Genomic DNA, 10,542 nt, shown 5'->3' on the forward strand with positions numbered 1-10,542 from the left:
CCTTTTCGTTCTGCACTGAGAGAAATCGGGCTTCACTTAGTTTAATCTCATTAAAATTCTAAATCCTCTGGGGAATGTCTGCCAATCTTCGGTAGAAGAAGAATCCACTAATTTTTTAGGTTAAAAGGTTTCTACTGACTTGTGGTCTAGTACCAGTTGGGAGTTATAAGAATGTTTTCTTTCTTTGGAATAAATAATAGTTATAGTAATAGATGTATTGGCAAAATTGTTCTGAGCAGCTTGATCCCTTTAACTTTAAGGAATATTTATTTTTTGACCCATTTTCGTATTTTTTAAAGGGGGTGCATCGGTTTTTTTTGTAATTCAGATTTTGGTCAAAAATACCCATTTTAGTGGTTTTGTAGTCGTAGCTTAGGCAAATCAAGGCGTACAGCTAAAAGACCGACTGCTTTGAGCAGCTTGCTACAAATGCTATCGATCCCTATCACTTTGAGAAAGATTTATTTTTTGACCAATTTTCGCATTTTTTATAAGGGTACATCAGTTATTTTTGGGATTCAGATTTTGGTCAAGAATACTAATTTTTTTGGTGGTTCTTCAGTCGTAGTTTACCCAAATCAAGGCGTACAGCTAAAAGACCGACTGTTTTGAGCAGCTTGCTACAAATGCTATCGATCCCCATCACTTTAAGGAACATTTATTTTTTGACCCATTTTCGCATTTTTTATAACATCGGTACATAGGTTTTTTTGTGATTCAGATTTTGGTCGAAAATAATCATTTTCAGAGGGGTCTATTACAATACTCCGATCTCTAATTATCACACGTGATATGCATCTCATGATATCTTTTTAGCTAGACAATTATTTATACTCCGAAATCAGTCTATAGCATACTACTATAAGGCCATTCGGTTGGGGGTTGTTAAAATAGCACAGTAGGAGTATTATATATTACATAAACAGCATTCCGATCTCAAGTTATCACCAAAATTTATGGATGAACATTGGTATATCATGGTTTTTATATAGCTAGACAATTATTTATAGCCCGAAAGCACTCCGAGAACGGGCAATACTTGACATTAAAATTAAATGGTTTTAACCGACTAATTATTTAGTACCAGTTGGGAACTATAAGTACACCAGTCGGAGGAAAAATTGTAGTTCCAACATTTGTGGTTAGCTTTACTGTAATAGTTGCTTTAATCGATTTCAAGCTTACTTTGTTCAGTTACAATAATTTTAAAGAAACTCTATACTATATGTTTTAATTTGTAATCGGCAGTAAAATCTATATGCGTTGGTTTACAAGCTATTACAATTTTTTTCATAACCTTTTAAGTAATAATTAAAGGAGGGGGAAACACATTGCTAAGAACTCTAGGCTGGCACCTTTAATTATATCGCAGCCACCATCTTTCCCTCGAAACTTTCAAGTGTTTAATTGCAGTTCGTGAGTGCTAAATACTTGATTTATTTTTCTGCGTATATACATGGCCGATCTGCAGCTACTTGGGGCTATTTAGCTGCGAACTTCAAGTGGGCAGGGGGAATGGAGGGGTTTTTGCTTCTGGCCATCGTCTTTTCAATTAGCCCGATGCAAAGCATCCTGCCCCCCCCCCTCCCTTTGCAACCGAAAAACCCCCTTCAAAAACCGCCACCCCTGAAGGCCTCCACTAAAACTCAGACCATTGCGTTACAAGTGCAAATTAGTCGAGAGTGCCAACAAATTTAACGAGCAAATTTACACTCAGCGAGCAGCAACAGAAGGGCATTTTCTGGAGGGGGATTTTCCGGTACGGGGGCTTCCCGGAGGGGCCGGGAGGCTTCCTGAGGCCATGACCCGAGTGCATGTCCCTGGCCCGATCTCACAATTGCCCCGGACTTTCATCCAAAGGCAGTTGCAAATTTGCCTCCCTTTTTTTTTTGGGTGGTGCTTCGCTCTGCCTGTGTTTTAATTTAAGCAACACAGTGCCGCAATTGCCCCCAAAAAAAAGGAGGGAAAAAGTGAAAAGCCTTGTGGCAGGACGAACGAACCTTTTCCCCAATTTTTGCTCCGCTTTTCTTGGGCGTTGGCCACTTTTTCTTTGCCGCCGTAAGTATTTTCCTTTGATTCGCAGGCCGTGTGTGTTTGTCGTTGGAAATTGATTCAAGAATCGGATGCAGGGCAAGTGGGGTGGAGTTGGACAGCTGGACCTTTGGTCCTGACCCAACCTGACAGAATCCTGCTCCCAGGACCCAGAACCCAGAACCTAGAACCCAAAACCAACTGCAGTCCCCGGACCAGCTGTGAACCCATGTCAACTTTAATTGAATTTGATAGAACGGATATTTAGCCAAGGTTGCGCACCATTTACACCATTAGCAAGGACCTCCTGCTGGCCAAGGATCCCCACCTCCTCCTCCATCTCCACCTCCCTATCCATCTCCATTTCCAATCTCCATCTCCATCAGAATCCACAACTCATATTCGTAATTAAACTCAGAGTGGGCGTATGTTTGTTTTCCGTCATGTTCGCCTGTCTGCATATTTCAATAAATTCCCAAAGTTCAGTTTATTTTTACATAGCACATAGCCCATACCTAAAAATCAATATATGTTACAGGTGTACCTAAATTTTAAAGGTTTTAGGGGGTCATGTTACATTTTGTAGTTTAATAATTTACGAAGAAGTCAAAAATATATTAGCAATATTTATTATAAATATATATGGTAATAAAAAAAAGATATTAGATCATAAGAGATACTTAACCAATTTTTGATCGATTTCTATATGGTAAAAAAAAGGAAATTTACATTTTAAGAGATATTTTCCAATTGTATTTATAGCCTACTCCCATTTAAAAGTTGAATAATTTTAAAACCAATATTAAAAAGGCATTTATATGGTAATACAAAATGAATATTACATCTCAAGAGATATTTTCCAGTTGTATTTATTGTCAATTCCCAGTTAAGAGTTTAATAACCAATTGTTAATAGATATTTATATGGTAATTAAAAAGGTTTCTTCATCTTAAGAGATATTATCCAGTTGTATTTATTTATTTTTCATCGCTCTCATTTTAGAATTTAATTATTTAATGGCTGGAGCTCAAAGTTTCGGCTACACTTCCAGCAATCACTCAAATTCTCAGCCATGACTCGTTATTTTTGTATCCCCTGGCTGAAGATGACAAGCCAAGCTGAGTGTCTGCCCAAAATCACAGAGTAATGATTAAAATATTAAATTGCCTGGCTGGTTGCACCGAGCTGGTCATTTTGGTACATCTATTTCGATTTATGTCATTGCTAAAAGCCAAGTGAGAGAATTGTTGTTATTAACTGGGACATCTGTTGGCCAGACCGGTTTGCCAAAATATCCACGCACATTCAACGGCGATAGCTCTTTTTTCTGTGAATGAATGTCATATCAACTGGCACATATATCTTTTATTATTATTATTTTTTTGTGGGCTTCCAAGTGTGTCCAATGACTTGATCTGCTCCACAAAAGGTCCACAAAGTCGGCCCTGGGCGGTATTTTGTTTGGGCTGGGCTTTCGGTTTCGGGTTTTGTGGGGATTTGAGTAATGAGTGGTAAGTACAGCGTTACTTGGTAAACTATTTTGGGTATAAAGGCGTTTGCACTGCAGTATTTCTTATCAAACAGCCTACAGCTTTCAACTCACTAACATCTTACGGTTTTTAGTCCTCAAATTAAGATCCTAAAATGGCATTCAAGGTGGGTTCTCTAGGGCCAAAGGACTATCCTAGCAATGAGAAGAAGTAGTTGTAGTGGATTTTATATTTTTAAGGATATAACAAAAATAATAAACGTATAATTTTAAAGAATCGTTAGTTATAAAATGGTTAACTTAATATCACAGGTTTTGGAATTTTAACAAAATATAAAACATATTTTACATTTGATACCTTTAATCTTTAAACTTATAATTTAGTTTTAAATAATACTATGATATAGAAATAGTTATTATAAACATAATGTTTTGAATATGATCTATATGATATAAATATGTGAGCTATTTTATCGATATTTTACTTAAGATCTAGTATTTTTTAACATCATAGACGTTTTTAAATATGATCTTAATTTTTATATAAAAATAAATGTAATATTTTCCGAACCCTTACAGTTTGTGGCCCTTTTCGCACTGATCGCCGCCGCCAGTGCCGGTGTCCTGCCCGCCGCCCAGGTGTACCATGCCGCTCCGGTGGCCACCTATGCGGCACCCGTCCTGAAGACGGCCCATCCGGTGCTGGCCAAGGCCGACGAGGAGTACGATCCCCATCCGCAGTACAAGTACGCCTACGATGTGCAGGACTCGCTGTCCGGCGACTCCAAGAGCCAGGTGGAGGAGCGCGACGGGGACGTGGTCCGCGGGGAGTACTCTTTGGTCGATTCCGATGGATTCAAGCGTACGGTCCAGTACACCGCCGATCCCGTCAATGGGTTCAATGCCGTGGTCAGCCGGGAGCCCCTGGTTAAGGCCGTGGTCAAGACCGTGGCCCCGGTGGCCCCCGTCTACACCTCCTACCACTAAACTACGCCTGTTTAGACCAAATTTGTTGACTTAGTTGTAGGGTTTCATCCGCAAATATATGTATGTTTTTTTCGCACTACAAAATATTCTTTCTTTTAGAACGACTACATTTTATTGCTTATAACCTATTGACATTACATAAAAAAAGAAGAAACAAGCACTAAATTATTTGGGACTCATGGTACAAATATGTGATCTCGCTAACCTTTGCTAAAATAATGATAAGGCCCAAACACTTGTGAAGAGTGACACATAAAAAATCCATAGCTTAAGTTTTTTAATATGATACGATTTGAAGAAAATTCCAATTGCATTTATAACGCATATTCTAATTCGCTCTTGTTATCAGCTCTGTGATAAAGCTTGTCTCGCATCTAATGTCATGATCCCTTTGGAATTTCGGGGGGTGCTCCCAAACGGCCGGAAACGGGACCCCGGGCACCATTTCCTGCACCCGTGGAGTAAATCAAAAGCACTTCCTATAAGAGTAGAATAATATGTACATTGGGCATAGTCCCACTGGGTTCCGCTTTACTTTTTATTCCGATGCCGTTTGCCTTTGTTATTAAATTGCCAGCCACACTGCGCACACTGGGGAGTATTTATTAAGTCATAACCTCCCATATGTGGGATATATTGAGGAGGGGGTGGGGGTGGTGTTTGGGAAGTGGGTGTAATTGTGCTAACAACACACGCGCACAGATGCAAACGACGTGCAGTTCGCACCTACATTCATATATATATATATAGGTATGTGCACCTTAAGGATGGGTAAACTTTCCCCGGCGGAAAGAAAGTGCAGAGAGAGTAGTAGCGAAGAAAAAACAGGAGAAAAGCTTGTCGAGAGGGTGCTATTAAAAGTCCTATGAATTTTATAGATCAATGGATTAAAAATCCTATTTCTTTAAAGCAATAATAATATATTAGTTTATATTAACAATAGGCATTTCCAAATTATATCAGGGTCTTTATAAAACTATATAAATAATTATCAAGAATAGAAACTGATTTGGCAAGTACTTCACATTGTAGGGTATTTTCCAGCACTGGATTTGCGAGTGTTTGGTTGGCCAACTGACTGCAATTGTACTGTGGAAAGTTTGCGAATCTTAACGATTTGCTTATTGTTCTTTCCCGTTATGCATTTACCGAGTACATATAGGGGTTCCATACTCAAAGACTGCCTGCTGGGTAAACTAGTTGCCAAGTTGCTTCGGCAAGGGCACAGAATTTGGGGTCCATTGGGGTACGGTGAACATTAATGGGTTAACTACATTTCTAATGGCCCGAAACAGCAGGCAGCTTGAATCGAATAAAAGGTTAAGTAAGGGGAAAATTTATTAGTTTGGTCTCTTAAAATGTTCTTAAGAACGTACTATTAAATAGAAGCAAGAACAAAAAATAAAACAATTTTAATTTGAAGTTTTTAGGATTATTTACATATTTTTAAATGTAATTAGGAAACTCACTTCTTAATACAAAAATCATTTGAAAATGTCTGATTTTTGACTAACTGTCTGGTATTTTTAACCAATTTTTGGACTCCTATACTGTCCAAAAAGTGGGTTGACTCATTATAATTAAAATGAATAAATAGGAAAAACTTTTATTTTAATACAAAACTAAATTAAATAAATACATTTTCAGATTAAGAATATAAATAAGACACCTAAACATGCATTAAATAAATAAGATTTTTTATTTTAAAGTAAAATGGTTGTTAAGTTTCATAAGAATTAATCGAAGGCAAATGGTGGGTAAGCTCCAGTCGTTTAGTCCCAGTATTTTCCATTTTCCTTTCGACTTTCGTGTGCCACATGGCCTCGGCAGCTTATGTTGCTGCTGTGCTGTTGCTGCTGCCGTGGGTGTTGCTACTGTTGGTGTTGCTGCTGCCACTGTTGCTGCGGCAACTTGCCGTCGCCGAAATGAAATTCCCGTTTAATTGCTGCAACAGACGGCTGGTGCCACACATGTTGCACATTCCACGGGCTGTGGGCCAAAGGAAAGCCGGGCAGAATAAGCACGACTATAACTAATTGAATTATGCGGTTGCAGCTTCACTACAGCTCTTCGTTTCCTTGATTTTATTTTTTGCCCCTGCTTCGTGGCTTAAATCGCGCTTCCAGACCATTTACTACGATAATTTCCAAGCATTTACAATCTAGAATTATTTGAAGAAAGTATTTTTAAAAAAGAAATACAGGTCAGACATTTCTTCGAAATAAAGTAAGCTCCATTTTATATAACTTATTCATGTGGCAAGCAATTACAATTTAGAATTCCTTTAAAAAAAATTGCTTAAATTATAAGTGCATGTGTATTTAAGATTTTTTAAGATAAAGTATATGTATTTTCAGTCTTATAAATATACCATCTTAGATTCTAACACATTTCTTTTGGTCTAAGATCAGTATTTCATGCTCTTGTCCTTTGATTTTAGTTTTTTTGCATGAAGAATAATTTGATTTTTTTTTATTTTTGCCAATAAATCCCTTTTTTTTGCTCTGGTTTTTTTCGGTGCATGGGGATTTCACCTCCGGTTTGATGTGTCCATTATCCTGGTCGCGCTTTGACGCCCAACTGCCGCATAAATGTGCCAACGGAATTCAGAGCCCCGTCGAGCGACAATGGCTCAAAAGGCCGTTTGTCCTTCGGCAGCGGACTCGTCGGTTGTGGGATGGGTATGCGATATGGATATGGATATGGATGGATATGGATGGATGTGTGTTAATGGCGAATGCACTGTTCCACAAGGATGCAGTGGCCATCCGACTGGGAATAGCTTTTCCTCGACGGCCGGCAATTGGGAAATGGACGAGCCAGGCACAACATCAAAGGACTCATCATGGTGTCGTTTTTGAAATTGGAATGGGTATGGTCATGTGGTTTTGTATGTGGCTGTGTGAGCTCTCTGCCAACTGAAAGTCAGCAGAGTGTTAGGCAAAAATTCCCAAAAAAAAGCCGCACCTTGGCTTTGGGGAGCAAAATGGAAGTTTTCATCAAATGCAAGGAAATATTTCAACCAATCAGTTGGTATACTGGAAATAATGCTTATATATAGGTCGATTAATCTACTGGAAATACCTAGAAATGTTAGGTTATTATAATATTTCCGTTTAAGAAAACCTTTTTTATTTTCCGGATGGTTCCGACTTATAAACTAGTTGCAAAAGAAATACGACTTTTGGGAAAATTTCAGCCCGATAGCTTTAGAACTGAGAGACTAGTTTGCGTAGAAACGGACGGACAGACGGACATGGCTAGATCGACTCGAGTAGGGATCCTGATCAAGAATATATATACTTTATGGGGTCGGAAATGCTTCCTTCTACCTATTACATACTTTCCGAGGAATCTAGTAAACCCTTTTACTCCAAGAGTAACGGGTATAGCTACCATTCTATATCACACTCAGCTGCCTATGTATATATAAGTACTCCCCTATGGGGTTTTCGGGGTCCTGCGGAAAAGCCTTTGGTGATAATCAATCAATAGCCAGACGACATCCGAGATAATCTCAATTATTTATGCCGTTACTTACGACGAACACCAGGCACACCCAAAAGTGCCAGAGACAAACCCGAATAAACATCCAACGTCAAGCCCGAAATGACTTTATAATCTTATTAAATTTTAATCTTCCAATCAGCTAAGGACGCACCCTTTGTCGAGCCCACGAAATTATGCTGGGAAAAGTTACAGCCGCAAAAAATAAAAAGGGAAACCCCAAAAAAAAGAAAAGAAAGGGGGATTCCGATGGCGGGTAAAACAACCTGTTCGATTGTGTTTTTTTTTTTCCTTTGGGGTAAAAGAGGCCGTCAAACTTTTCCAATTGCTGTTAACAAAACAGAAATCAAAATTGATGGCCAACTTTTGATTAGTTTCCCATTTTTAGGCCTGCATTCGGTTGTCGATTGTCGCTGAATTTTCCTCGCCAGGTGTTTGTGGAGCCGCCTAATTGAAAAGCCAACTGCTGTCCGCTGTCCGAATGGCGAAACTGAAAATCCCCGGACCAAAATATTCCGGCAACGGCAACGGTACGTTAAGCGCCACAAAAAGAAAATTGTTCCAGCTGCATTTGCATTTGTTGCAAAAGTTTTCTGGCCCTAAATTGCTGATCAAAAGTTTTTCGGGGCTACAAAATGCATTGAAAGAAAATCTCAGTGGTTTCGGACACGAAATTTTTGACCTATAAAAGAAATGCCAGGCATAGTAAATCATTTTTGAAACACTTGCGTTCATTGTAATTATACCCGTTACTCGTAGAGTAAAAGGGTATACTAGATTCGTCGGAAAGTATGTAACAGGCAGAAGGAAGCGTTTCCGACCCCACAAAGTATATATATTCTTGATCAGGATCACTAGCCGAGTCGATCTAGCCATGTCCGTCTGTCCGTCTGTCCGTCTGTCCGTCTGTCCGTCTGTCCGTCTGTCCGTCTGTCCGTATGAACGCTGAGATCTCGGAAACTATGAGAGTTACAATACTGGGATTAGGCACGCAGATTCCTGAGATTCCTGCGCAGCGCAAGTTTGTTTCAGCACAGTGCCACGCCCACTCTAACGCCCACAAACCGCCCAAAACTGTGGCTCCTACAGTTTTGATGCTAGAATAAAAATTTTAACTGAAATGTATTGTTCTCATCAATACCTATCGATTGACCCAAAAAAAAGTTTGCCACGCCCACTTTAACGCCCACAAACCGCGAAAACCTGTGACGCCCACAATTTTCATGCTAGATAAAAAATTTTAACTGAAATGTATTGGTCTCGTCGATACCTATCGATTGATCCAAAAAAAAATTTGCCACGCCCACTCTAACGCCCATAACGCTTAAATCTGTATACCGCCGGTAGGTGGCGCATTTTAATCTCGCTTTGCTGCTTGCATAGCTCCATATAGCTGAGTAACGGGTATCTGATAGTCGAGGTACTCGACTATAGCGTTCTTCCTTGTTTTTGTATGATTAAACAAAAAAGATTATACCTTACATTAACCCGTAAAATATGCTCCTTTGTTAATCTATATTTGTTTATATAGTCTTAGTTTTGCAATCATTATAACAATACAAATTAATAAACAAAATAAATAACCTTTATAATCTATATTTTTATAATCATATCTATAAATGTTTAAAAATTATGTACTGTTGATCAAAATATTTACTTTGAATTGTAAATTAAAATTTTTAAATTGAAATTATAAAGAATTATTTCACTAGTATATAAAATAGTTACCCCTAAGCTAAAAAAGTTTGTTAGATATTCCTAAACAAATATTTATTTTAAAGTGTGGGTAGAAGGAAGCGTTTCCGACACTATAAAATATATATATTCTTGATCAGTATAAGCCATATCGATCTGGCCATGTTCGTCTGTCCGTATAAATGCTGGGATTTCGGAAACTTTAAAGGCTACAAGGCTGGGATTTGGCATGCAGATTCTTGAGGTTCTTGCGCAGCACAAGTTTATCTCAGCAGGGTGTCACGCCCTCTTTAACGCCCACAAACACCCATAACGCTAAGAAAAGTGTAAATCGGACATTGTTCTGATCATCAATACCCATATATGTACATGTCGAAATTGTTTAAATCGGACCATCATTTAAAAATTTATAAGCAAACAAAGGGTGCAATCTCGGAAACATTCGATTTGATGCATGCATATCTCCATCTCTCTCGCACTCCCTTTAGCTGAGTAACGGGTATCTAATAGTCAAAAAGTTCAAAAAATTAACTTAATGGTATATAGTTGCTTTTGTTTTTATAGTTAATATGTTTAGAAGGAATATCAACATATATGGTTCTGCGATTTTAAATTTGGAGCTGTTTTAACATTAACACAAGCTGAAATAATGATTAAATTCGTCGACCTTGATGCAGAATTTATAAGTATATATAAAAATTAAAAATACCCATATTAAAAAGACAATCTTATCTTGGTTTATTTAGATTGTACAATGTACATATATGAAACAATTAAATGTGTCATTATCAATAAATACACGTATTTCTTTGATTTCAGCTTAGTTTCGAGTT

At 38.2% G+C, this 10,542-nt stretch overlaps 1 protein-coding gene across 1 annotated transcript; it reads left to right on the forward strand.

The window, feature by feature from the left end:
* Window positions 1-3,582: 3,582 nt before the first annotated feature.
* Cpr5C (Cuticular protein 5C) lies at window positions 3,583-4,566 on the forward strand. The gene is made up of 2 exons (XM_017076201.4): window positions 3,583-3,687; window positions 4,100-4,566. The coding sequence occupies exons 1-2, from the start codon at window positions 3,676-3,678 to the stop codon at window positions 4,505-4,507; spliced, it is 420 nt and encodes a 139-aa protein (XP_016931690.2). The 5' UTR covers window positions 3,583-3,675; the 3' UTR covers window positions 4,508-4,566.
* Window positions 4,567-10,542: the final 5,976 nt, after the last annotated feature.

The sequence above is a fragment of the Drosophila suzukii genome, chromosome X (assembly GCF_043229965.1).
Source record: "Drosophila suzukii chromosome X, CBGP_Dsuzu_IsoJpt1.0, whole genome shotgun sequence".
Classification (NCBI taxonomy): Eukaryota; Metazoa; Arthropoda; class Insecta; order Diptera; family Drosophilidae; genus Drosophila; species Drosophila suzukii.